General features: G+C 44.3%; 1 protein-coding gene across 4 annotated transcripts in view; it reads left to right on the forward strand.

The window, feature by feature from the left end:
- SLC11A2 (solute carrier family 11 member 2) overlaps positions 1-27,754 on the forward strand; it is a 65,793-nt gene that overhangs the window by 14,130 nt on the left and 23,909 nt on the right. For 3 of the 4 annotated variants that reach the window (XM_033138455.1, XM_033138456.1, XM_033138457.1), the window contains exons 2-11: positions 175-258; positions 8,219-8,343; positions 11,405-11,530; positions 13,142-13,261; positions 17,375-17,481; positions 20,020-20,090; positions 21,135-21,202; positions 22,220-22,375; positions 25,137-25,295; positions 26,748-26,831. In XM_033138455.1, coding sequence (XP_032994346.1) covers positions 175-258; positions 8,219-8,343; positions 11,405-11,530; positions 13,142-13,261; positions 17,375-17,481; positions 20,020-20,090; positions 21,135-21,202; positions 22,220-22,375; positions 25,137-25,295; positions 26,748-26,831 — 1,100 coding nt within the window. Of the gene's footprint in view, positions 1-174; positions 259-4,427; positions 4,547-8,218; positions 8,344-11,404; positions 11,531-13,141; positions 13,262-17,374; positions 17,482-20,019; positions 20,091-21,134; positions 21,203-22,219; positions 22,376-25,136; positions 25,296-26,747; positions 26,832-27,754 lie in introns of those variants that run through there. The other variant, XM_033138458.1, reaches the window with a different exon arrangement.

Consider the following 27,754-nt stretch of genomic DNA (forward strand, 5'->3'; position numbering starts at 1 on the left):
CTTTCCTTCCATCATCACAGATCTATGTGTTCCGTTACATTTGCACCTCCAGCCCCATCTTCCCTGGAAGAGCTGAAAAGAACAGACTTGGGACTATTGCAGAGTCTCATTAATCTTCAGGTGCCCCATGCAGCCATGCCCTAATGATTTTTATTTCTTTGTGCTCTCTCCTAGTGAATGTGACTTCTTCTAAACAGCCTGGCTCTACAGAGAAAGCTCCCACCATGACACCTGGGAAGGAGCGAGAAGCATTATATGGTAAATTTGCTATTTCATTCGTCGTCGTTTTAAGGAACTTGATGAAACATTTCAGACCCAACGGACAGAAAATCTAAAAAATAATAATAACCCCGTCTTTAATTGAATGTCTGCTGTTTTCTCTGCCTCATGTACCAGTGCGAGATGTTCATTCGGGGCAGTGTTTGGGTTTTTAAAAATCATCATTATTAAATTTCTATACTGCCCTTCATCCGAGGATCACAGGGCGGTTTACAATATAGAAACACAAAAAGACATAACTTAGTAATAACACACACACACACACACACACACACACACACACATATACATATACAACGCTAGGTTGGCCTCAACTAGGGCCAGGGCCTTCTCAATATTGGCCCTGACTTGGTGGAACAGCCTATCACAAGAGACCAGGGCCCTGCGGGATTTGGCATCTTTCCGCAGGGCCTGCAAGACGGAGCTGTTCCACCTGGCCTTTGGGTTGGTTTCTGTTTAATATTTATGCTTCATCTTTTATTGGTGGGTTATTTTGAAATTGAGACCTGCAGTTTTAATTGAATTTTTAAATTTGTATTTTAATCTGTATTTTAAATTGATCATTTTTATGTTATTTTTGCTGTGATTTTAATTGATGTTAGCCGCTCTGAGCCCGGTTTTCTGGCTGGGAAGGGCGGGGTATAAATAAAATTATTATTATTATTATTATTATTATTATTATTATTATTATTATTATTATTAACACACAACGGCAGTTTAAAAGGCGGCAGATTGTTAAATTAGCCAAAGGCCTGGGAGAAGAGGAATGTTTTTGCCTGGTGCCCAAAGATATGCAATGAAGGGGCCAGGCGAGCTCCTCTGGGGAGAGCCTCCCACAAGCGGGGAGCCATCGCAGAAAGAGCCCGTTCTCATTTTGCCAGCCTCTGGACCTCTCGAGGAGGAGGCACACTAATAAGGGTCTCAGATTATGATTGCAGGGTCCACTTCGGTTCATATGGTTTCCTTGAAACGAAGGTCTGCGAAGGCTGTGATGTCTTTAAGGTAAATGGTTCTATTTACACATATATGCAACCTGTGCATATAGGATGGAGAGGCTCACAGCAGATCTTCCTCCAGCAGATCTTAATACCTTCATTAGGTTTCCAGCACAGAGCAAACAGGTTTCTGCCTTTGCCTCTTCTAGCATTCAGCTTTTCAGCTCGCCCACCAACTCTGGCTTTTGTCGTTCTGCCTACCAGCCAAGTGATAGTGAGGGGAAATGCCCACCTGTTTGTTTCTATAGCAACTTCTTTGGATTTTGTACATCACGGTACTCAACTAGTCAGCCAAAGCTATCGCCTAGACAAAGGAACTGGTTTAGCAAGCTTGCTCTTATTTTTTTATTAATAGAAATAGAATAGAAATAAAGGTAAAAGGACCCCTGACCATTAGGTGCAGTCGTGTCCGGCTCTGGGGTTGCAGCACTCATCTTGCGTTACTGGCCGAGGGAGCCGGCGTACAGCTTCCGGGTCATGTGGCCAGCATGACTAAGCCGCTTCTGGCGAACCAGAGCAGCACACGGAAACGCCGTTTACCTTCCCGCCAGAGTGGTACCTATTTATCTACTTGCACTTTGACGTGCATTCGAACTGCTAGGTGGGCAGGAGCAGGGACCGAACAACGGGAGCTCACCCCGTCGCGGGGATTCGAACTGCCAACCTTCTGATTGGCAAGCCCTAGGCTCTGTGGTTTAACCCACAGAATAGAAATAGAAATACTTTATTGTCACTGTATCACTGTATATTAAAATGGTTATGTACCGCTGCATCATAAAAATATATCACAGTGGTGATATTCATTCTCTTGTACGTTCCACTCCACACACGCAGAAACAGATGTTTTGGAAAGAGGCACGGTGTGTGGGGCTGAGTCTCCCCCCCCACCTCATAACAACGCAGTAGTGGATAACCAACCCTGATCTGTAAGGTCCCATTCTCTTTGCCCCCATCCCTGCTTTTACGACTGGATAAGAAATGGGAGCAAGCCCCAGCGACTGTAAGCAAACTCTGTGGAACTGGGAGATACATTCTAGGAAATCCTTTAACTGCCAGCTTGTTAAATCCACCCAGCAGGGTTGCACAAGATAATTTTACGGGCTCTATATTCACATTATCACCACCTCCCAGCCATCGTAATGGACGCTTTTTAGTTTGTCTTGAATTACGCCTATGGGCTTGTGCAGCTAGAAAACACTGCTATATTGGTCTGTTTTTCTCAAGGCCCTTTAAGAGGTTGGTTCTGTCTGAATTTCAGTGGTGTTGGGGAAGGTCAAACCAGATGGACCTCTGAGATGACATTTATCTTTTGTAAACGTAGACCCTCCGTGCAGCTAACAACAGCTTGGCTTTAATGGGCTCCAGTTTCCTTGTTGTTGTTTAGTTGTTTAGTTGACCAAATGCGAGTTACAGTTCTGAATGCTCCAGTTAAAATGTTGCTCAGTGGTATACATAGGTAAGGACGATTGTTGGCCAATATTCTTAAAACTGGAAATAACGACTCACTGCACTCCTTAGTTTTGTGCTGTTAAATCTGTTGATTTTTTTATAGCTGTGACCACATCTGTTATTTTAAATGTGTGTAATTCAATTGCACTTCACTACCGAATAGGAAAGGTGCCGTTTGGTGTCTTGTTCAGCAGTTTTATCAGTCTGCAGAAGCAGGCTATTAAACAATATTTCCTCAGGAGAGAAAAGCCAAGAAAACACAAGGTGACTTTTCTCCACGGAGTGGTTTCTCAGAACTCTTGAAATACTCAGCTTCTAAGGAACAATCCTTGATTTTTGCAAGCAGTCTTTAGGCTTTTTCGGACCTGAAGGAGGAAATCAAATCTCCCCAGGTCTTAGCCGTCTTACAGGAAAGGTGCTCCCACAACTCTCTGAAACAACCAACGGAAAATATCTCTATATGCTTTTCATGTTCCTTGTTAGGTGTGGTATTTGGAAATCCTGCAGCTGGATTTGTCTAATTTTTCTTATCTTTAAACTGCCTAGTCTTGAAAACGTCCAAACTAGCAATGGAACATTAGCTGAGTAATGATTAGATCGGCTGAATCACTGCTTGAATTTCACAGGACCAGAGAGGGATAATCTACTCATGGTTGACCACCATGGCAACTCTTTTTAGGAGGCTTTGGGTGGGGATGATTTGGCTAAAACTGGAGAATTCTGCATGGGGACTGTGGATTTCCCTAAAGGCCTCTCTGCCTTCTTCCCCATGTGTTGCTAAAAGACTACTTTAAGAGTTCTAATAGTTTACCTCTTGATAGCATCATACGGTTGGAAGAGAACTCCAGAGGTCTTCTTGTCCAACTCCTTGCCATTGCACAAAGTCTCCTGCACTGGCCAGAGGTTGAACTAGATGACCTGTCCAGTTATCTTCCATATCTGTGATGCTATGGGCAGGTCAGAAACTAAAAAAAATAATATGCCACTTTGATGACTTCTTCTGATTTTGACACGGCGGTGGTGTTACTTTCTAGGAGTGTGGAGTTTTGAAACCCTTTTTGTCTTGGCCAAATATTTGGATAAACAGTGAAACCTGGGGCATACATGACAGCTTTCTGCTCTCACCAGAACAAAGCAGAAAATTCACTAGTGAAATCCCCAGGCACCAGGTTGAAATTCCCCTTCCCACTCGAAAGCCCTGTGCAAGACTGAAGCAAGCAACCCTGTAAAGACAGAAATCATTCGGCATGCCCCTAAAACAGAACCTCTCTCCTTTTGCTGACCTATATTTGCCAGGCAGCCTTACACACCTTTTAAAAGAGGACATTCCAGATTCTTTCTCTCTGCCAAGGCCTTGCGACAGCTTACGCTTTTTGTCAAGTGGCCAGTTTTTCAGTACGCAACTTCAGGGAAGTCGACAACAGGCTGCATCTGTGTGCTACATCCTGTTCCTTACACTTTCTCGTCTTTGTTTAACTAGCTAGGCAAGGTGAGTTTGGCTCATCTGGGGGTGGAATTCTTCCTGCAATGGTGGTTTTCATTACACAAGAGTTGCTGTAAAGCCACCATGTCAACAGATCTGCTGAGTGGCATCGCCTCTTTAATTTGGGAGGCGGGGAAAGCAGAGGTGTAGGAGGAGAAACTGACTTTACAGCTGCAACAGAAAACCGTGTGTTATGTGCATCCTTACTGTTCCTGTTTCTCGACTATATATTGGTCTCTTCTACGCTTCCAAGGAGGCTGGCGTAAGTGGAGCTCAGCTTTCTTGGTTCTTGGAAGCAGAAGTAAAATGCCACGTGGGGAATACAAATTAGAGTACAAGAGTGAGTACAACCGGAGCATTGGGGCGAGGGCGAGGGGGTAGAATGACATTTCAGGACTTGATGTAAAACTTTTTTCCAGTGTCTTGTAACTTTTCCCTTTGGCGGAGAGTGGGGGGCTGTTTTGGGGGAAACCCTTGTTAGATGCCTTCTGTAGATCTGTGTCTACATAGCACTCTTTGACGCAATTCTTGTTTGCCGATGGGAGAGTCAGTTTAATCCACGACTTCCCTATGGTTAAAAAAAGAAAAAGAAGTTGTGCTCTGCACCTGAATTCTGTGCGTTCGCCACATTTTTATCTTGGAATAAAGCGGCAAGGTGTGTTAAAGGGCGAACATTATTTTCAGCCCTTCTGGACTGGACCCAAAGGGTCTGTCTGATCTAGCCTCCTGTGACCTCTCAAAAATGCCCTTGGGAAACTCACAAGACGGAAGCCATGCCATCAAGATAAGGAATACTTGAATACTTTATAGAAATTTGGTATGTGCAAAAGGAGCCTCTGCACTTCAGTCAATGAGCAGAACGAGCTTGGACTTCAGATGAAGGATATGTTTTTATGTCTAGAGCAAAAAAATTAAGCATGTCAGTAATAAGAATAGGATGCTGTGCAGTACATAGCGTTAAAACCTGCCTACAGGCTTACAATCTAAACAGACTGATAAGGAGAAGGAAGATGATGGAGGAAGAGAGATGCTTCGCCAACTAGTAGCTGTGTTGAAGGGAGAGAGCAAACGATCACCTGGTTTGGAAAACGGGAGGAAATGGCTTCTCATTCTAGAAAGGTATTGGTAACAAGGGAAGGAATCGATCTGGCTGTAAGAAAGGAGCAGCTGGTCAGCCTCTTGGGCTCTGGGCTTGGCAGGACAGTTAGCCTGCAAGTGCAGGTTGTTGTTCAGCCGTTCAGTCGTGTCCGACTCTTTGTGACCCCATGGACCAGAGCACACCAGGCGCGCCTGTCTTTCACTGACTCCCGCCGTTTGGTCAGACTCAAGTTGGTAGCCTCGAGAACACCATCCAACCATCTCGTCTTCTGTTGTCCCCTTCTCCTTGCGCCCTCCATCTTTCCCAACATCAGGGTCTTTTCCAGGGAGTCTTCTCTTCTCATGAGGTGGCCAAAGTATTGGAGTCTCAGCTTCAGGATCAGTCCTTCCAGTGAGCACTCGGGGCTGATTTCCTTCAGAATGGATAGGTTTGATCTTCTTGCAGTCCATGGGACTCTCAAGAGTCTCCTCCAGCACCAGAATTCAAAAGCATCAATTCTTCCGCGATCAGCCTTCTTGTGCAGGTAGGGGGAGGCATTTCTCCGAGAAGGAGGGTACCTCTTCACCTCCATCGAAGGGCAGCTCTGTAGTCACTGCTGGAAACCGGTCATATATAGGCTGCACAGCTAAACTGGATCCCTGCCCATTGACTCCCACCCACCCCGATTGCAGGGACCCAGCATGTTGGAACCATGCTTTCAGATGGCAGCAGCTGGATTAGGAGGGCCATCCAATTGTGTTCTGGGGAAGTATTGCAGTAGGCCTGCAACTTACTTGGGGGTTACGTCCTGGGAATTGCACCTAAAACCTAAATTGTGTAAAGTCAAAATCCATTGGGTTCAATGGCAGGTGGGATTGCTAAAGTCATTTTTCCTGAAACCCCACCCTTTCCTGACCCATCTGAACGTGCATGAGTTAACTGTGTGCAAGTTGTCAGTACTATTCTTATTATTTGTATATGTCGTGTCAGTAAATCATTAGAACTATAAAACTATATAAAAAAGGCTCCTGGAGGGCTTAGAAACAGTTTAAAATCTTTATTATTATTATTTAAATAATATTTATTAAAAAAAATTAACATAACAAAAAATAACAACATAAAAACTACAACCACTACAAACATTAACAAAAAACACAACAAAATAACAACTTATTACTTCTATAAAAAATAAATCTATTTTCCCTCCCATCTTGGTAGGACTTCCTCCTATCTCCTCCTTCTGCGTCCCTTGTGAATACCTTTTTCGTAACTTCCAAAAACTATATAATTCAAATCTATTTTCTAACCACTTATCCATTTATAACTCTTATCTCTTATCTTATTAATTAATCAATCAATCAATCAATCAATCACATATCTCATCCTTTCATCTTAAAACCATAACAACAAACTTCTACTCTACAGCCTATCTTATCCTCAAAATATATCTAAGTTTCAATCGTTTAAAATCTTAATTAAGGACGGCAAGACTGACTAAGCTGCACTCCTCGACGCCATCTTCCCATCTCACCATATTGGGGAAGTCTGTATATGTCGTGTGTAGATTATTAGCCAACACTATAAACCCGCTCTTATCGTCTGCCCCTTCCCATTGCCATTGGCAGAATTGTTGAATTGTGTGAAGCGTGCTCTCCTGCATCCTTCCGTTCTTAAATCTGTGGAGCTTAGTTTGTTTTCTTCTTCAGCAACGGCCGGCCACTAGTATGAGGAAGACATCACATCATGCATTTCGAGGGAGACACTTCTTAAAATTAGAGCTTTTCTTGCAGTCAGGGTTTTAGAGTGATTGTACCAAATTTCATCTTTGTACCCCTGGAAACAACCTTGCAGCTTTGAAACAGGAGAGTAAGTTTCTTCTTGCAAATGACAGGGCACATACACAAACAAAATATGGATAGTTTTAACCATGGTTTCATTGTTGAGGGACTGATGACCTCATGCAGTTCCTAAAATTCTATGTAACCTGACTGGCAGACAGTGAGATCCTAAACATGACTACAGTGGTACCTCGGGTTAAGAACTTAATTCGTTCTGGAGGTCCGCTCTTAACCTGAAACTGTTCTTAACCTGAAGCACCACTTTAGCTAATGGGACCTCCTGCTGCCGCTGCACCACCAGAGCACGATTTCTGTTCTTATCCTGAAGCAAAGTTCTTAACCCGAAGCGTTCTTTCTGGGTTAGCGGAGTCTGTAACCTGAAGCGTCTGTAACCTGAGTTACCACTGTACTCTGAATTCAGTGGGACTTGCTTCTGTAAGGCTTAATCCCAGGTCAGTGGGCATCAGATTTTAATGTTAATTTTCTCTCCCCCCTTTTTAGAAAATGGGCCTGTGATAATTTAAAAAAATGTAAATGTGCACGTATTAAGTTTCTAATATGCAAAGCAATTTACCATGTTTGCTTCATCTCTGTCTACAGTCATTCCGTTTCAGTGTATCTGAAGAAGTGTGCATGCACACGAAAGCTCATGCCAAGAACAAACTTAGTTGGTCTCTAAGGTGCTATGGCAGACCAACACGGCTACCTACCTGTAACTGTCTACTGTAGTCACTTCTTTTGGTCATGAGGGCTGAGAGGTCCAGGAAAATCAGGTCTCTGCTGGGATTGAATCCCAGGTCTTAGAACATAATCCTTTGACACACAAACCCCCATCTGCTAAGCCAGACACAGAGAGAGTGCCATAGCATCTTGTATAAAACTGAGGTAGCCAATAAACTTTCCTCCAGATGCTCTTGGACGACAACCCTCCGCCCATCTCTGATGGTTGCCCATGGTGCCTGGCACTGACGAAAACTAGTCCAGCAACATTTGACAGGCACCGTGCTGGCTATTACTTGACGTGAAGGTTGGCAATGAATTTTGTCTCCTTTAAGCTCCGCTCCGCTTATCAAAAATTTCCATTGTCGATTTGCAGAAGATTCCTCTGGGGACGGCGTGAGCACCATTTGCAACACCACGCTACCATCTCAGCTTTCCGACTCCACAGATGAATTTACCACCTACTTCGATCAGAAAATACCTGTACCTGAAGATGAAAAGGTAAGTGCGTTTGGCCACCTCTCCTTCAGGGGAAATGGAGGTGTGCGCAGGGCAGCAGTTCCCAAATGCTGTGTTGAGGAACTACTATTAACGCCACGGAAGAACTGCTTACAAAGAGGGAGAAATAACCTACTTGAGCCCCAAGGGACAACCTGTGGAAAAGATTGCCCACTGTGTCCCTGCCTTGACCATGCTTCCTTCCAGGCAGCTTCTTCTGGGAAGGGGTGTAATTCTGCACAAGGTGCCATATGCAACAGAATCAATCCATTATCCAATAAGGCTACATGAGTTGCTCCTCTGAGCCTCCCTCTTTCCAGTTAAGGCCACCGCTAAACTCATGCAGAGATAGGTGGTTCTGGGTATTTTGGTTCCTCTGTTTTGTTTGAGTTGGGTTGGGGTTGGTTAAATGTTTGGTTGGGGTTGGCAGTTATTTTAATTTGGGTATAACTACTACTACTACTACTACCTTCTGGCGGTTCCCTCACTGCGAGAAGCAAAACTACAGGGAACCAGGCAGAGGGCCTTCTCGGTAGTGGTGCCTGCCCTGTGGAACGCCCTCCCATCAGAGGTCAAACAGATAAGCAACCACTTGACATTCAGAAAATACCTGAAGGCAGCCCTGTTTAGGGAAGTTTTTAATCTGTGACATTTTAATATTTGTTGGAAGCCGCCCAGAGTGGCTGGGGGGACCCGGTCAGATGGGCGGGATACAAATAATAAAATTATTATTATTATTGTTGTTGTTGTTGTTATTGTTATTGTTGTTAAACTATTGCAGCTATTAAGAGTAAAGGCTGTGCCCAATTTTTAATTTGAAAGGGAAGCATTCTTTTGCTGTTAGAAGTACGAAGTTTCAGATAATCAACTAACATGGCCTTGAGTGGGTTTTCTTCCACTTAGGTTTTCCTTTTATTAAACAAATCCCAAGTTCCAGGCCATATGTTTGACGTGTACTACTATTTGAAGATGATTATAGTGAGAGATGGGCCTCTCTGTACCTTCCTATTACTTTCCAGGGAGCAGAAATGAAACAGTCATTTTCCTTGCTAACCTGGCCAGTGTAATGGTTGAACGAAGAGGAACAATGGTGCTCTGTGGGCAGCTACTGATGTTAACTTTTGAAATGTCACAGCAGCACAGACCTTTCCCTGCAGGCTGCATGTGTTGGCAGCCTTTCTAAGTAAAGCACGGACATAAATTTAGCTTCTTGTGGATCACCTCTGCAGCTAACGGTGACCGCAAAGGCTTCCTAACCCAAGGAATGTTGAGGTTCAAAATAAGCATCTGCAACAAGGAGAGGCATTATCCAAAACCAGACCATAACATTTGGGTGTCTGAAACCCTTGCTATTCTGCTGCAGATCACCCAAAGATTGATAAGTAGATCCAAACTTGGCTTCTCCCCATGTTCTAGGGGACAAAGAACGTATGCAGGCCACTGCTCAGGCTTATTTGGGTTTGTGGCCGCCCCACATCAACTGAGCCTTCCTAAAGTGCATCCAACATTCCCTTGCAGTCTTATGAGATTGGTACTGTTGGATGGGAGCTGTCTTGCAGAGAAGCTTGCCTGCCATCGCTAGTCTTCTGCTTGAGCAAACCCTGATAAGCTTTTAAGGAACCTTCCCAGAGCACAGTTCAAAGTAAATGCTCCAAATTTAGGCCACTGTTAAGATAAACGTGTCTGGCATGATGTAGACTCAGTGCGATGCTCTATCGTTGGGTGGGTTTGCTTCTTTTCTGCTCCTGGCATGATGGTCCTTCTGGAATTAAAGTAAAGAAGTTGGAGTTCTTGATTGAAGCTCACACGGAAATGGTAGAAGGGCAAGAACGCAGGCCACGGACGTAAAATAATACTGGATAGTAGTTCAAATGATAAGATTGTTTCAAAAAATCTGTTCTGTAGATGGATTTATTGATAGAAGTTAATACAGTATGTCAAGATGAAGTATATACACCAGGACAGGGCCTTTCCGTAATCTGCTATATTCCTCACTGTATCTTTAAGATAGAGTTTGTATCACTGCCTCTTTAAATCTTCATTAGAACACACCCAATTTCCTTCTTATATATTACAAACTTAGTCATCTAACTTTGATATACCACTACACGTTGACTCTAAGACTATCTGGTAAGAATACATTCTCATTGTTATATTTTCCTATACAGGTGAAACTCGAAAAATTATAATACCGTGGGAAAGTCCATTTATGTAAGCAATTGTTTTCATTAGCTACTGGAGTTTAATATATGAGATAAGACACATGACATGCAAAGCAAGATATATCAAGCCTTTATTTGTTATAATTAAAACAAAATAAAAAATAAAAAAATCCTTCCAGTAGCACCTTAGAGACCAACTAAGTTTGTTCTTGGTATGAACTTTCGTGTGCATGCACACTTCTTCAGATATCTTCAGATATTCGTGTGCATGCACACTTATTCAGATATCTTCAGATATTCGTGTGCATGCACACTTATTCAGATATCTGAAGAAGTGTGCATGCACACGAAAGCTCATACCAAGAACAAACTTAGTTGGTCTCTAAGGTGCTACTGGAAGGATTTTTTTATTTTTTTATTTTGTTTTGTTATAATTGTGATGGTTATGGCATACAGCTGATGAGAACCCCAAATTAACAATTTCAACTTTGGGGTTTTCATCAGCTGGACGCCATAATCACAATTATAACAAATAAAGGCTTGACATATCTCGCTTTGCATGTCATGGGTCTATCTCGTATATTAGTTTCACCTTTTAAATTGAATTACTGAAAGAAATGAACCTTTCCGCGATATTCTAATTTTTCGAGTTTCACCTGTATATGTTAAAGAATCTTTTTAGATGGTGATGCAGATATGTTTGTATGATAATTCAATATGCTTAGAGGGTCTCTAATGAATGTACATCCTTCTGGAATTAAAGCATTGGTTAAAAAAGAAAGAAAACAACTAACTTTCTGTGTTGATTGATTGTGATATTAATCGTCATTCGGACAACTCCTTCCCTTCCGTGGAAAAACATCTCCACACTCTTAATCCCCCTCCCTTTTTTTCCTTTTAAGCATCCATGGTTCAGTTTTCGAAAACTCTGGGCCTTCACTGGGCCTGGGTTTCTCATGAGCATCGCCTATTTGGATCCAGGCAACATAGAATCGGATCTGCAGTCTGGCGCCATTGCAGGCTTTAAGGTAAGTAGCCTCTTGCTACAAAACATTTGCTCCCAAGCATCTAAAAGCCACCCCTAGAGTTTTGAGAGCTGAAAGAGAGCTTGCTCCTACTCCATGTGCCAATACATGTATTAATTCTAGCCAGATGTTTACCATAACCGTGTTCGAATAGGGGACTCCACAGCCTTCTTTGGGCGGACTTGTCTTTATTTTAATGCTTGAGTCCTCCTGACATGAAGATGAATTGCAGTGGGACCAGGCTGGTCTGGCAAGAGCGCTCTTTCTTCCCAAATCACCCAGATGTGGATGTCGCCCCCATACCAAAAATAGGCAAAACTGCATCTCTGCCTGCCCTTTAAATCAGGGGTTCAACTATTCCCTTGTTTCTGGGCTGCATCAATAGGAGTATAGCGTCTAGATCAAGGGAGGTAATAGTACCACTATATTCTGCTCTGGTCAGACCTCACCTGGAATACTGTGTCCAGTTCTGGGCACCACAGTTCAAGAAGGATACTGACAAGCTGGAACGTGTCCAGAAGAGGGCAACCAAAATGGTCAAAGGCCTGGAAACAATGCCTTATGAGGAACGGCTTAGGGAGCTGGGTATGTTTAGCCTGGAGAAGAGAAGGTTGAGGGGTGATAGGATAGCCATGTTCAAATATATAAAAGGATGTCATATAGAGGAGGGAGAAAGGTTGTTTTCTGCTGCTCCAGAGAAGCGGACACGGAGCAATGGATTCAAACTACAAGAAAGAAGATTCCACCTAAACATTAGGAAGAACTTCCTGACAGAGCTGTTCGGCAGTGGAATTTGCTACCAAGGAGTGTGGTGGAGTCTCCTTCTTTGGAGGTCTTTAAGCAGAGGCTTGACAGCCATCTGTCAGGAATGCTTTGATGGTGTTTCCTGCTTGGCAGGGGGTTGGACTGGATGGCCCTTGTGGTCTCTTCCAACTCTATGATTCTATTATTCTCTGTCAGAGCAGAAACCTGAAGTTCTACTGATAATGTAAGATCAAGCAGTAAACCTGTTGGTGGCAAAGTAAGCTATTCTGGAACAACCTTATATTCTCCTGCAGCTGAAAACTTAAGTTTTAAATAAAACATCTCTCTAGCTGGGTTGCCCTTAGCAGGTGAGATAGGCTTATATTGCTTATATTACCGGAGTAGGAATGTGTTTGTTTCCTCGTTCACAAAAAGCTAGATTGAAATCTAGTAGTATATTTTCCTGAAGACATTCCTGCCCTGTCCGGTTTCAACAGTCCTGCCAAATGCTACTCTCCAAGGAAGCTGCGGATTGTAATTCTTTTGAATAGATGGGTAAGAATACCCAACAGAGAAGTCTCTAGACTACAGTTCACATGCCAGTGGATGTGTTACGTAGCCTGGACATGTCTGCAATATTCTTCTTCAGCAGTTATTTCTTGGTAAAACAATGTGCAATTGAAAGCTGTGTTCTCCTCCATGCCCTGTTTCTGGTTGTGAGAGAGGTTTGAGGCTGCGTCTGTATTTAAATTCATGAAGAATTGCAGACACACTTTAGGAAACAGAATCCTTCGGCTGGCTGGCTGGCTGGCTCCCAGAGTTCTCCTACCTTGGCTGCTCTTGACCTTGCTGTGCTTTTGTGCCTTTCAGCTGCTCTGGGTTCTCTTGCTAGCCACGATCATTGGCCTGCTCTTGCAGCGCCTGGCAGCGAGGCTAGGAGTGGTAACAGGACTTCACCTGGCAGAAGTATGCAACCGGCAATATCCCAAGGTGAGTGAATTGAGCCATTCATTTGGAAAATTTATCTTGTGCTTTTGTTGCGAGCAGAGGAATGCACCCAGTTGTTGCAGGATCAGATCTCCCTGTGTGTTAAAAGCAGCTAGACAGAATTGGGAGTATAGGTGGTAACTAGTATCTGGGGGGTGAGTAGAGGCCCCCTGGAAGATGGGGGCCAGGAATTGTGGTAAGTCCAAGAGGCTCCTGAAGGGGCCGGGCCGTTCCCAAAGTCATATGTCTGTAGCCAAAGAGTATAAGGGAATTTGACGCATACAAGGGACAGATGCAGATCCAGAAAGGCAAAAAGAAGCAGATGGGAGGAAGGCAGGTGCGTTGCGCCAAAGCGCAACATGCAGTGGAGTTAATGGGACCTAGAAGTGAATTTGGAAAGGCTACACCAGCCTCCAGATCCTCTGGCTTTTGTACTACAGTGGTGCCCCGCTAGACGAAAATAATTCGTTCTACGAGTGTCTTCGCAGAGCGAATTTTTCGTCTAGCGAAGCGGCAATGCAGCGCGGAGGTTTTCGCGCCGAAATTTTTTTTTCCCCCGTCTTGCGAGGCAGCCCCATTGACTTTTCCATCTTGCGGGGCAGCCTTCCGCTAGCGAATGCCGTTCGTCTAGCGAGTTTTTCGTCTACCGAGGCATTCGTCTAGTGGGGCACCACTGTATTTCTGCATATAAAGAAAGCACCTGCTGCACTGTGGATGTCACCCCCTTACCATAAATAGGCAAAACTGCATCTCCGCCAGCCCTTTAAATCAGGGGTGCCTTGTCAGGGGAAATAGGGGTGGGTGAATCTGAGTGCACCCCTCTTTTAAGATCATCACCACCTCCAGAGAGCCAGTGTGGTGTAGTGGTTAGGAGCGGTAGACTTGTTATCTGGTGAACCGGGTTCGTGTCTCCGCTCCTCCACATGCAGCTGCTGGGTGACCTTGGGCTAGTCACACTTCTCTGAAGTCTCTCAGCCCCACTCACCCCACAGTGTGTTTGTTGTGGGGGAGGAAGGGAAAGGAGAATGTTAGCCGCTTTGAGACTCCTTCGGGTAGTGAAAAGCGGGATATCAAATCCAAACTCTTCTTCTCTTCTTCTCCATTACCTGGAGGAGAATTTGCTGCTTGCCCGGACTTTCCTATACAGCTCTTACCTTGAACCCAGGGCTTGCTTTCGTTGTTGTTGTTTTTTTAAATTGGGTATTTGAATGTGTTCTGAATGTGTGCAAGAGAGCACTTCTCTCAGCACAGAGTAAATTGCATGCATTTTGAATTACAGGGCTGGGATTGTGGCTTCCAGGCAGGCCTGCAACTTAGCCTCTTCCTTCCTCCTCCGTTCTACTACGTTCGTGCAATATTTGCTTTGTGTTGCCTCTCCATAATCACTTTAATTACTAGTATTTGAAGAAGCCAGTCTGCTTAAAAGCCTGGATTTAAAGAAGCACATAGGAGTATTCTGTTCGCTGTGGAATTCTTTTGAGGCTTGTTTCGGCAAGACACAGTTGCCTAGGGATGTGGATCTCGGCTGGAAAACACTCCTCCTCCACCAGGATTAGCAAACCCTCCTTGTCTGCCCCCATCTTATTTCTGGTGACTTGTCTCTGGGTGGTCATGTGTGCGTTTACAGCTAACCCTGGACTAAGTTTCCTCTTGGGGTATTCAGAACTTGACACGTCTATTTACTTCCTCTCCCCCCCGGGGATTGCATTAAAACACCCTCAGTAAATAGGATGTTGGGTTTGAGTTGAGTCCCAGGTCAAGCCAGGCAATTCCAAGTAACGATTTTCCCTGAACTGAACCAGGAAGAAGCTGCGTTCTGAGATCTCCTGGGACTAAGGTGGTGTGGAGACCGCTCCGGCACAGCTTCTTCAAAACAGCCTCCAAAAACCATGTGGGAGGGGCCAGTTTCTGGGAGGGCCGATACTGTGCCAAAGAAACAGCTGCAAATGTAGGCTTGTCCCTCCCGGCTTTGGGCTTCTGCTGTTCTTCCCCTTGGTAGCACCAGGCAGGAAGCTAATGCAAGGAGGGAAAATTTTGCAAACTAAAATGCTGGGGAGTGAAGAGTTTCCTTTCGCTGTTGCTTGTGGCTCTAATGGGTCGTGCCTTCAGAAAGCTCATTGTGGCTCTCTGCAGAAGGATTCATTTATTTTTTACTTAAAAACACGTATCTTCACGTTGAGCTTCCCTTGTAGCTGAAAGCTGGCTTCACGAACCTCGTTGGTGTCTGTTGGCTCAGGACTTGCCAAATTCCAGGCAGTGTAATCCACGTAGGTGGTTGGCGGTCAGCAGATGCAGAATCCTTCCCTCATCAGAAGTGTTTAATTTCTAAAAATAGACCGCAGCGACTGTTATTTTTATTGCTCAGTGCCTGTGGTAACGGGGGATCTTCCGGCCCCTTTTAATCTGCTTCTGTCGCTGCGTCTGGTTTGATCCACAGGAATTAGACCCTTATACAGTGGGTTCCCTCTGGCCCGTTAGCTTAATTAGGTCCACCAAGCCTCACAATTTTGGCCGCAAGGCTGTTTTTTGTCTCATCAGTTTCCACTCACCTGTTGCCATGCTGCTAGCAAACGAGTGTGTCTTCCGTCTAGGGCAGAACAAGACCAGTTTCCCCACACACCTTGTGGCTAAGAAGAACTTTCTGCCTGGGATCATACTCCTCCCTTCCCCAAAGGGATCATGCCGAATGGCATTCAGCTCAGCAGCCGTTCCTAATCAATTATTTTTTTAATCATTCTGAGTTTCGATTGAGCTGCATCCATTGTTTACTTCTTCTAAAACTAAGTGCTGTTATGTTTTTCATACGATTATATTGATGGAGGGGTCGTTTGCTAATTTCCCCCCGGAGCTGAGGGCGATGAAACAGTCGCCCAGACACTGAGATCCAGCACCGAGGGCCTTCTGGCGGTTCCCTCACTGCGAGAAGCAAAGCTACAGGGAACCAGGCAGAGGGCCTTCTCGGTAGTGGCGCCCACCCTGTGGAACACCCTCCCATCACAGGTCAAAGAGATAAGCAACTACTTGACATTCAGAAAATACCTGAAGGCAGCCCTGTTTAGGGAAGTTTTTAATCTGTGACTTTGTATTTTATTTTAATATTTGTTGGAAGCTGCCCAGAGTGGCCAGGGAGACCCAGCCAGATGAGCGGGGTATAAATAATAAATTATTATTATTATTATTATTATTTCCTGTGAGGCTTTGTTGCCGTGAGTCACTTTTAGCTCAGTATTGTGGTGTACAACTATTAAATCTAATACCTGATGCCACACACACGACAGGTAGATCTGTGATTGCAAAAGGACAGTTAGCAGCCTTGGCGGAAGCTGTGGTGCTCCTGGAGCTTTAACAGTCCTAACACTTGATAATATTAGGGCCTAATATTAGCTGTCAAATATAGATAACATTATCAGCAAGCTTTCAAGCTTACCTGCTTCATGTGAATAAATACGATTTGCTGCCTCTGTGGGGTTTTTTTTTTTTTTTTTGACCGTCACGTTTTGCTATGTAGAAATGAAACGGAGGCCCAGGAAGGGTTCCTGTTCCTTCTCTCCACCCTATCAAGTAGCAGTGGGCAAATCTTTCTGGCATGCACCTCAGTTGCTCAAGAAAGGTTTGGAAAAAGAAAAGTTTTTATTTTTTTATTTAGCGACAGCTTTCTGCCATCAACCCAATCGGATGAGTGGGGTACAAATAATAAAATTATAATTTTTATAATTATCGTCATGGAATTCAAGGTGGGATCCTTGTGGTTCCCAGTCAGTCTTCCATCCAGGCAGACCCAGAGCTGCTTACTTTCGTTCAGCAAGGTAGCCGATGCTCTAGGTCAGAGCCCTGGGGCATATGAGATTGATGGGCAAAAAGTAGTGTATTTGGAGAGAAAAAGGGTTAAGATTTGGTGAGGAAGAAAGTCACTAATTGCTTGTGGAAATATGATTGGTTGTGTACCATTAGAATATCTCATAGTAGGAAGGTTGTTCATATTACCAAACTAACAATGGAAGTTGTGTTTGTTTGTTTTTTTAAAAAAAAAATCTGGGTGTGTATCCTTGTTTTCCCCCCATTTGCTTCTTTCACATTTTGTGTGTGTATAAAACAAAATTCTTGATTGCTCCTTAGGTCCCTCGGATTATCTTGTGGTTGATGGTGGAGCTGGCCATTGTTGGCTCAGATATGCAAGAAGTCATTGGCTCTGCAATCGCCATTCACCTCCTGTCTGTTGGGATGTAAGTTGCCTTTTTTGTCCTCTGGGTAGGTTGGGGCTTAAGCATCACCTTCCTGCTTCTGGAGTGGTGTCACCAGTTTCTTATTCTGAACTAGGAAAAACATGGTTTGTTTTCTTGCAGTGCCCTGCTCCTGTGTGTAAAGTGGAACTTCTGAAGGCTGGTCTATACCGTATATGGAAAAATAATAAACGTGGCACAGCCCTCCTAGGACTGTCAAAATCTCAGAAAGCATTTGGGAAAGTCCACATGCTTGAATGTACCTCCTTGTAAAAAAGAAACTCCCTTCATGTAGAAACCTAGTTGTTGGCACCCTTCTGTCTTAAGAGACAATGGAGTGTGCCTCTAAGGGTGAATTCAAACCACTTTATTAGCAGCACTGAAGTGACCTCCCTGGGGTGCATGTTTGGGCAGTGTGTATGGAGGTCCTGGGCTGCACACACAACACGACCCCCCCCCTCTTGGTCTCACTGATGTGGTCCAAAGGAAAGCCAAGCAGTATGTTTGGCACCAGCTTGGCTGCAGGATTACATCATTGAGCAACTCGGGCAAGAACCATTCATCCTGGGAAACCCAGCCAGATGGGCAGGGTACAAATAAATAATAATAATAATAATAATAATAATAATAATAATAATAATAATAATAATTATTATTATTATTATTATTATTATTATTATTATTATCATCATCATCATCCTAACTTTCTCATTTTCCATATTCGGGGATGGTGCAAATGGTTTGGGGATGTGTCTTTTCCTTGGATCCTGGAGAACATTCAAGCATAGGATTCCACAAATGCATTATTGAACCAGCTTAGTCCTTGGCCGGCTATGTCCACACAACATTTATAAACGTTTGCAATTCAGCTCACTGATTTCCGCAGGAGAGAAGCTCTGACAATGCAAAGCCATTCCTCCCGTATGCTGTCTCCTCCTTGCTGTCAGCAGCTCTCCCATAATGCAGCCCCTTACTTAAAATAAACCAGGGGTAGGGAATCTTTGGCCCTCCAGATGTTGCTGGACTACAGCTCCCATCATCCCTAACCACTAGCCAACTTGGCCGTGGCGGATGGGAATGGTGGTCCAACCAGTTCTTGATACCCACAGGTTCCCCACCCCTGCTGCAAACCCTCGCCCTCCCGCTTCACCACTGCTTTGCCCTCCTAATTTTATTTTAAACATTTAGTAAATAAATACACTGCAGATATGGGCAGTTAGAAATTAGATCGGGTTTTTTTGGCAGAGCTCTTGAAAAATAAACAAGCCTTTATTTGCCAACAGTAACGGAGCAAAGCTGTACTCTGGCAAGCCTCGCTCGGCATCAGAATTGCTCAGCAAGGCCAGGAATTCCCCAGGCAAAGGAATTCAGTACCCTAGGCTGGGAATTCCATCGCCAACACAGCCCTTGTCTGCTGGGAAGCCTAGCTTTGCACAGTCCCACATAAGGGGTATCTTGACACAATACCGTCTGTTACAAGAACATCTTTATAATCTATTACACGTTTTATGTTAATGATTTCTAGTCCTTTTGTGACAAATCGCCGGCAGAAAACTGAAAAATAAATAAATCCCAAACCTTCCCCCTGTAGGAATGTTCAAACTTCTTGACGTGATATTATTTAGATTTTCTTTCTGACCCCTTTTCCTATGCTGGTTGCCACCTCTCAACTGTATACTGTATTCTAAATGTCGTACGGTTGGTATTCTTCCGTTGTTCTGGAAGCCTTTCATCCTGGAGGGCAGGATGCAGTGGCTATAAATTAAATGGAACCGTGTGCCACTTATTTTATACGATGGCATCTGAAGAAAGCACCAGAGCTCAGTGGGTAGAGCAAAGACTTTCCATACCGACGGTCGCAGGTTCGATCCCTGGGTCTGGGAATGCCCCCTCCCTGAAACCCTGAGCAGCTGCTGCCAGCCAGTGTGGACAATACTGAGCTAGAGGGACAAATTGGTCTGACTCTGTATAAGGCAGGGCTACCACAGCATTCTGATAGTTGCCATATTTCTTTCAGTTCCTTTCTGAATACTTCTTAAACACTGAATTTTCGTGTTATTGTTAAGAATTGCTCGGCAATATTTAATTGCTTTTTAAAAAAACAATGGCTACTGTGGAGGGAAGATATGACCCTTGTTCGAAGGGTAGCACAAGGGCATGGCAATGTCATCCCTTTCCCATCCCGAGAGGGCAGCTGGTTTTCTAAAATGCCCGCAGGGTTCAGAGCTTAGCTGGGCATAGCCAGTTGTAGCGACCAGGCCGCTGTTAAGTTGCCCAATTTTTTTTTTCATCACTGGGAAAACGCAGCGTTTCACCCCATAAACTTTCAACAAAAATGCTTAGTGTTTCCTTGTGACTTTCTCTTATCTGATTCCCTCCCCTTCCGCGGTTGAATGAGGCCTCCCAGGTTCGTTCCCTCTCAATAGGCAAGTATTTTGTCCACCTTTCCCAACATTTTTAAACAGATTGGCCCCACTCGGTTTTCAGCTGATGCACTTAGAACACCCTGAAACCTCCGCCGCCTGTTTTGTCTTCCTGCAGAATCCCTTTGTGGGGCGGAGTCCTCATCACAATCGCCGACACCTTTATGTTTCTCTTCCTGGACAAGTACGGTAAGCTCCTTTCTTATATAAGAGCTCCTCCTCCTCCTCCTCCTCCTGCTGCCCTTAGTAATCTGACGAGTGGAGCGAGAGCACTTTCGCAACCAACTCTTGAGTAGGCCCTGCTATTCATTGGGGCACGCTTGCGAAATCCTGGGAAAAGGGCTTTTGCCTGCGACTTGCTTTGCAAACGCGGATCCCTGCTGGGAATGAGGACTAGAGCTCGTACGGCTCTCCAGATTGTAGGTGAAGTCTCGCAACCCACTTTGCAAAAGCTGTGGATTCCGGCGGCATGATGTCTTGCATGGGAAACGGTTGCTGGTTCAAAACGATTGATCCCTTGACATGTGGCTTTCCTCGTTCTTATAGTAATCAGCTTCTTGGTTTGGGGTTACCATTCGCACCTTCCTGCCTCACTTTCTGCCAAAGGACCAGCCTTTGTACATGGCCTCTAATGCTCTGTGGCAGGGGTGGCCCAAGGGAGAATGCTTGGATCTCGAAAGAATCAGTAGAGTGACAATACATAAGGGACCAGCATGGGTGACCGTGACCGGCGAATATTTAATATTCCTACCTTCATGGCTATGATTCGTGGGTTGGCCACTTAATTACAGCGGTACCTCGGGTTACATATGCTTCAGGTTACATACTCTGCTAACCCAGAAATAACGCTTCAGGTTAAGAACTTTGCTCCAGGATAAGAACAGAAATTGTGCTCTGGCAGCACGGCGGCAGCGGGAGGTCCCATTAGCTAAAGTGGTGCTTCAGGTTAAGAACAGTTTCAGGTTAAGAACGGACCTCCGGAACGAATTAAGTTCTTAACCAGAGGTACCACTGTATAGGTTCTCACACTGTGTTGGACATTCAAGGCATTTTGTTGGATGCCCCCCCAGGAGAGAGACTTGTGCGGTGTGTAAATGGGCACGCTGTTGCTTGACCTGACGGCCAGTGTGATGAGGTGAGGCACTGAGGAAACTCTTTCACTATTCCAGACTGTATGAAAGGACTTTCGGCTCCCAAAGTATCTTTTCAAATGTGCATGCGTGTCTTTTTCAGGCCTGAGGAAACTGGAAGCTTTTTTCGGGTTCCTGATTACCATTATGGCCGTTACATTTGGATATGAGGTAACATTGCTTTTGAATATGTGGGGGTTTTTGCATTAGAGATTAAAAAGTGGCTTTTCCCATTCAGAATGTAACAAAACATGTTGGGCTAGATGCTCCTCATGGCCCCTTCCAACTCTACAATTCTATGTAACCTCTCCTAGTGGTTTCACGTAAGTGTTGGTACATAGTTTGACTGGCCAGAGAAGTGGTCTTCATATTTGGGGTGAGCTTGTGATTTTCCATAGGGGTGAAATTTTCAGCTTTGGGGTGGTGATGCATTCACAACTTTTATAACAAACAAAGGCTTGACATTTCTCGCTTTTCATATCATGAGTCTATCTCATCCGTTGAAATATTTTAGTTGATATTTTAGAATGTAAAATGCCGTTTTATTTATTGATTTGTTTTACTTTGTGGGCTTATAGCCGAATAAAGAATATCTATCTATCTATCTCATATATTAAACTCCAATAGCTAATGAAAACAATGGCTTACATAAATGGACTTTTCCACGATATTCAAATTTTTCGAGTTTCACCTGTATATCCCCTCCTTCCTCTCAATGGAAGCACAGGGTAGCTAACAATATAAAAAATTAGCAATAAAATGTTGTTGGAACCTCTCGTCAGAGCCAGATATGAAAACAAAACAGCAGTGGTGCAGTCAGCAAACTCTGTTACACCCCAAGGGTGCAGGTGAATATATTGAATGCGACCATAGCTCTGTATCAATATGGCCGTGTAAGAGTGGGCCGAAGAGAGAGATTTGCTGCCTTGGTCTTCCCCAACCCAGTGCCCTCCAAGTGTTTGGGACTACAATTCCCATCAGCCCCGGCAAGCGTGGCCGATGGTCAGGGTTAGTGGGAGTTGTAGTTCAGCAAATGTCTGCGGAAGGCTGCACTGTATGAAAACGAGGAGGGGGAAAGTACCTCACGAGTGGCATTGCTGTGTCAGTCTGAAAGTAGACACCTGCGTCTTGCCCAAGGCCGCTTGCGATTCCAGCTGTGCTAATGGCCATCCTCTTATGTCCCTACAGTATGTTAGGGTGGGACCAGACCAGGGCCAGTTGCTGAAAGGGATGTTCATGCCGTACTGTGAAGGCTGTGGCATCCCTCAGCTAGAGCAAGCCGTTGGGATCGTGGGTGCTGTCATCATGCCGCACAACATGTACTTGCATTCTGCGCTGGTCAAGGTAAGCTTGGGGCGTTGCTGTTTTTTGCCTGCGTGGGGCCGATTGTCACTTCAGTCTTTCCCCTCACAAATGCCACACAGCAAAGCAGGGTGGATAAAAATCAATGTTTTTTTTTATAAAATATCGGATTTTTTTTTTATTAAATTGGATTTTTTTAAAAAATAAAATGCTTTTTGAGGAAAATATATTACATTGGACCCCGCAAGACGAATGCCTCGCACAACGAAAAACTCGCAAAACGAAAGGGTTTTGCGAGTTTTTAGTTGACTCGCGAGACGAATTCGTCTATGGCCGTGCTTCGCCAGACGAATTCATCTGGCGAGGTACCACTGTAAGCCGGCCCGGAGCCGCGTGACGCCGCGTTTTAAGGACATGCGCAGACGACCCCAAGATGGCGACGCGCTCCGACTGCACCCCTCCCCACCGGAGCCAAAAGGTAAGCCCGCGCCCCTCCCGACCGGCACGGCGTCACGTTTTAAAGCTGCAGCGGGCGAATAGTTCGCTCGCTGCAGCCTTAAAACGCGGTGCCGAGCGGCTCCGGTGCCGGCTGGTGCCCCTTCCGACCGGAGCCGCCGGACTTTTCCCCCCATAGGAACGCATTAATTAAATTTTAATGCGTTCCTATGGGAAACGGTGCCTCGCAAGACGAAATTTCCGCAAGACGAAAAGTCTCGCGGAACGAATTAATTTCGTCTTGCGAGGCACCACTGTACCATCCAAAGGTTATTCAATCATGAAATAAAGATTAGTTTTTTAATTATGTAGAATAAGGCTGTATATGTTTAAATTTTTTTGGTAAATAAATTCCATTAATCCATTCACAATGTCATTTATGCTCTTCCAGAGGTTTTTGTAAAATTATTGGGCAGTTTCTCTGCCTACAAGATATTATCACAGATGCTTGGTTTACTTTTGCAGTTCTCAAAACTGAATTTGACTCAGCAGAGATCACATGCCTCTTCTTCACAGCAAAAATGTTATAACATGAACAGAGTTGAGAAAAAGACCTTAATCCTATTGTTCTACAAACCTATGAATACAGAATCAACCCCTTCAGTGTTAAGTTTCAAGTTCAGTGAATAGAATAGAAACAATGTTTTTCTGATTGTTTGGAGTGGAATGGATCTAATAAATCTATTTAAATTGCTATTATTAAGGTAATGATTATTTTTCCCCTTCCTAAGTACAACAGAAAAGTTGTCCAAATATGAATGATTAACCTATTAAACTGGGGGTAAAAAAACGAATATGAAAAGTTGTTATTCTAAAAATCTTCATCTACTTGCATATTAAAGTTATACCAGCAAGAATTAGTCTTTATGTAGAAAACTGTGATTTAAATCAAGCCTTACTGACTAGTGATTTAAATCTGTGCAGGCTGATGGAAAGAAGCCACAGCTTCTCTCAGGGCACATGCCTCCCCAGCTCAGTGGCCAGGAAGACAGCAGTTGCGGCTTGTTAGCGTAACCCTAGTTAACCCTAGTTAGAGCAACATGGGTGGCACTGTGGTCTAAACCACCGAGCCTCTTGAGTTTGCCGATCAGAAGGCCGGCGGTTTGAATCCCCGCGATGGGGTGAGCTCCCGTTGCTTTGTCCCAGCTCCTGCCAACCTAGTAGTTCAAAAGCATGCCAGTGCAAGTAGATAAATAGGTACTGCTGTGGCGGGAAGGTAAACGGCATTTCCGTGCGCTCTGGCTTCCGTCAAGATGTCCCGTTGCGCCAGAAGCGGTTCAGTCGTGTTGGCCACATGACCCGGAAAGCTGTCTGTGGACAAACACCGGCTCCCTCGGCCTAAAAAGGGAGATGAGCACCGCAACCCCAGAGTCATCTGCAACTGGACGTTTAACCATCCAGGGGTACTTTACCTTTTACATTTACCTTAACCCTAGTCTTGGTTGCCTTTTAGGTTGGCAGGACACCACAGGGATTGTTGCAGCCCGTGATATGTTTCTAAAATTCAGTCACTTTTGAGAAGAATGAGCTGGGTTAAAACAGCCCTCTTTGGGATATTCTACAACTTTATAACCTTTATAGTTTTCAGTTGCGTGTGTTTTCCCTTTATATTCACATTCCTGTATAAAATGGGTAGGTAAACTAAGGCCCAGGGGCCGGATGCGGCCCAATCGCCTTCTCAATCTGGCCCACGGATAGTCTGGGAATCAGCATGTTTTTACATGAGTAGAATGTGTCCTTTTATTTAAAATGCATCTCTGGGTTATTTGTGGGGCATAGGTATTCGTTCGATTTTTTCCTCTTCAGAATATAGAGGGTCTGAGGGACAGTGGAGCGGCCCCCTGATGAAAAAGTTTGCTGACCCCTGCTGTATAAAATGTGTTGTGGTTCCCATCTTGAACTAAAAACGGACCCTGTTGGATCACATCAGTTCATCTAGTCCAGCATCCTTGTTCTCACGGTGGCCAAGCAGATGCATATGGTCTGAATTAAGAAGCGCTTTCTTTTTTTCCTGTTCTGAATCTTCCAGGATTCAGCTCTCTTAGATGAACCCAGGTTCTAGTATTATGTTGGGTAGGCCAAGGTGGAAATTCCCATACATGAACCTTCTGTTCCGAAAGGCTGGTGCATTATCGTACTGCCTGTATCTGTGAGACCCTATGTACACAGCCTAGCCCATTGTAACTATTGACCTTCAAAAGATGGGTGAATATTCAGAATTTGCAGAGGATGCCACCTGTTGGCTTGGACACGGCCTTGAATAAACCCCTTCTTGCAGGCTGTGCTAACCTGTTCTCTTTCTGTCCAGTCTCGGCAGGTGAATCGGGGCAACAAGAAGGAGGTCAGTGAGGCCAACAAATATTTCTTCATAGAATCCTGCATTGCCCTCTTCATCTCCTTCATTATAAACGTCTTTGTCGTTTCGGTCTTTGCCCAAGCCTTCTTCGGAAAGACAAACAAAGACTTGGTGAGTCCCTATTCTCTGTTTCTCTTCTGGTACACTTTCTTCCATAATTTTAAGGCATTCCCAGAAGGGAACAGGATGTATCCCAGTAACTTGGCGTGACCCAAACTAAACCAATATTTGAAGCATTTATATCGCACGCCTCTATCAAAAAGCATCCTTGGGGTGGCTTGTGGAGGCCCCGCCCACACATTTGCAGCCCGAAAGAGGATCGCACAAAAGCAAATGCGATTGGAGGAAAAAGATGGGGGAAATCCAAGCCCAGGCACTGATTCTTGGTTACAAAATACCTTATCAGACCTCTTGGAAACAGTTCAAGGAAAGAGGGAATGCTTGGATCTCGAAAGAATCAGTAGAGTGACAATACATAAGCGACCAACATGGGTGACCGTGACCGGCGAATATTTAATATTCCTACCTTCATGGCTATGATTCGTGGGTTGGCCACTTAATTCTATTCTCATTTTATTGTGATTTTGAGCTGTGTTTTAATCAATTGTTTGATTTTGTGTTTTGAACGTATTATATATCTGGTGTTAGCCACCCTGAGCCGGCCTTGGACGGGGAAGGCGGGAATTAATTAATTAATTCATCATCATCATCATCGAAATTTTATTCGACCGTCAGTCAGAAAACAAGGATTTATCCATACAAAAATTAAAACGAGTAAGCACCTAAAGGAACATGGCACTTAAGCCAGCAATAAAAGTAGGTTATACATTTAGACCCATGTCAATGCTGTCAATTTTTACCTTACAGCGCTTAAGGAAAAAAAAAAAGAGGAATTTGGCCACCAAGGATGCTGTTGGTCCAGTAAAGTTATTCAGCAAAAACAAAACCTGTTTTTCTCTTGTGTACGGGACTAGGTTGGGATAGCAGTGGAGCTATAAATTTTTTTGTCTAAGGTCTACATAAAATGGGCAGATCAGAAGAATATGTTCAGTTGACTCAACCACTCCCAAGGCACTGGGACAAAATCTCTGGGCATATAGGACTCCCCTGTACCTTCGCAACAAAACCGCCGATTCCAGCACATATCCGCCAGATAAGGGCTGGTGAAATCTGAAATAAATAAATAAATAAATAAATAAATAAATATTGTTCTATTTATTGCATCCCATTTCTCCTGCTGCATCCTGATGGAATCTCCCAGCATTTATATATACAGTGATACCTTGGGTTGCAGACACTTCAGGTTACACACTCCGCTACCCCAGAAATAGTACCTCAAGTTAAGAACTTTGCTTCAGGATGAGAACTGAAATCGCGTGGTGGCGGCAGTGGGAGGCCCCATTAACTAAAGTGGTACCTCGGGTTAAGAACGGACCTCCAGAACGAATTAAGTTCTTAACCCGAGGTACCACTGTATATCCCAGCAATATGTCCCTCTCCTCATACTTGAATCGACCTTGTGAAAGCGTAGTTTTTGAAACATGTCAAAATTTGTCTTTGCAGCAAGAGATGTGTGCAAATAAAACCTTTGCTCCACCTTCGTTGTTTCAATCAAATGGGACCCTGGATGTCGATATCTATAAAGGGGTGAGTAAGTCTTTGAACGGCAATATAGGCATTTTTCTTGAGGCAGCAAAGGAATATTGGGCTTGGCTCAGAACCGTCTTGGATCGTTTCAGCCGTTGCTCCCCCAAAGTTGACTGCATGAAGAATATCTGTGTAGCCAAGGAAAGGTTGAATCTAATGTTGTTCAAGCAGACTTCCAGCGGTGTAGTGGGACTTTCCCTCCCCCCCCAAAGCACACATTTCATATCTTCCAGAGAGACCCTCTGCAGCAGATTTTCAGGGGTGCAGGAGATCCCATTGGAATAGCAGAACACTCTAACGTTTAGCTTGTACAGTGTCTAGATTCTCTTTTATTTCCTTTTAATATCACTTTTTAAAAGAGCTGTGATAAACACAGCTCTATAAGAATGCTGGCTAAAAGTCCAGATTAAAAACCATCATAACCTACCTCTGAGGGGAAAAAACCTAAAATGCAAAGTTGTAATATGTTCAGTTTTGACGACAATGAACAAATCTACCTTAAAAAGGTTTAGCAAGCTTCCAGAAGCCTGTTAAAGAGGAGCTATCAAAGATATTGGGGAACCTGATGGAGTACATACTGAGATACACTCCCCCCCCCCAAAAAAAAACCAACCCCACTCCAAACTGGGGATAATGCTTTATCGGGCATTAGGGCAACAATCCACATGTCGCCTGGAGAAAAAAAAACCAACACCCTGCAAAAAATGTGATTTCAATGTTTCAGCAGTTGTTTTTCCTCTGGATTTAGCAGGGAAGGACAAGAGGGGAGATGCAAATATTAGACAAGTTTGGGTCTTCCCTTCATTGCCCTAAAGGTAAAGGGACCCCTGCCCGTTAGGTCCAGTCGTGGACGACTCTGGGGTTGCATGCTCATCTCTATAGGCCGAGGGAACCAGCATTTGTCCGCAGACAGCTTCTGGGTG

This window comes from Lacerta agilis, chromosome 2 (genome assembly GCF_009819535.1).
Source record: "Lacerta agilis isolate rLacAgi1 chromosome 2, rLacAgi1.pri, whole genome shotgun sequence".
Lineage (NCBI taxonomy): Eukaryota > Metazoa > Chordata > Lepidosauria > Squamata > Lacertidae > Lacerta > Lacerta agilis.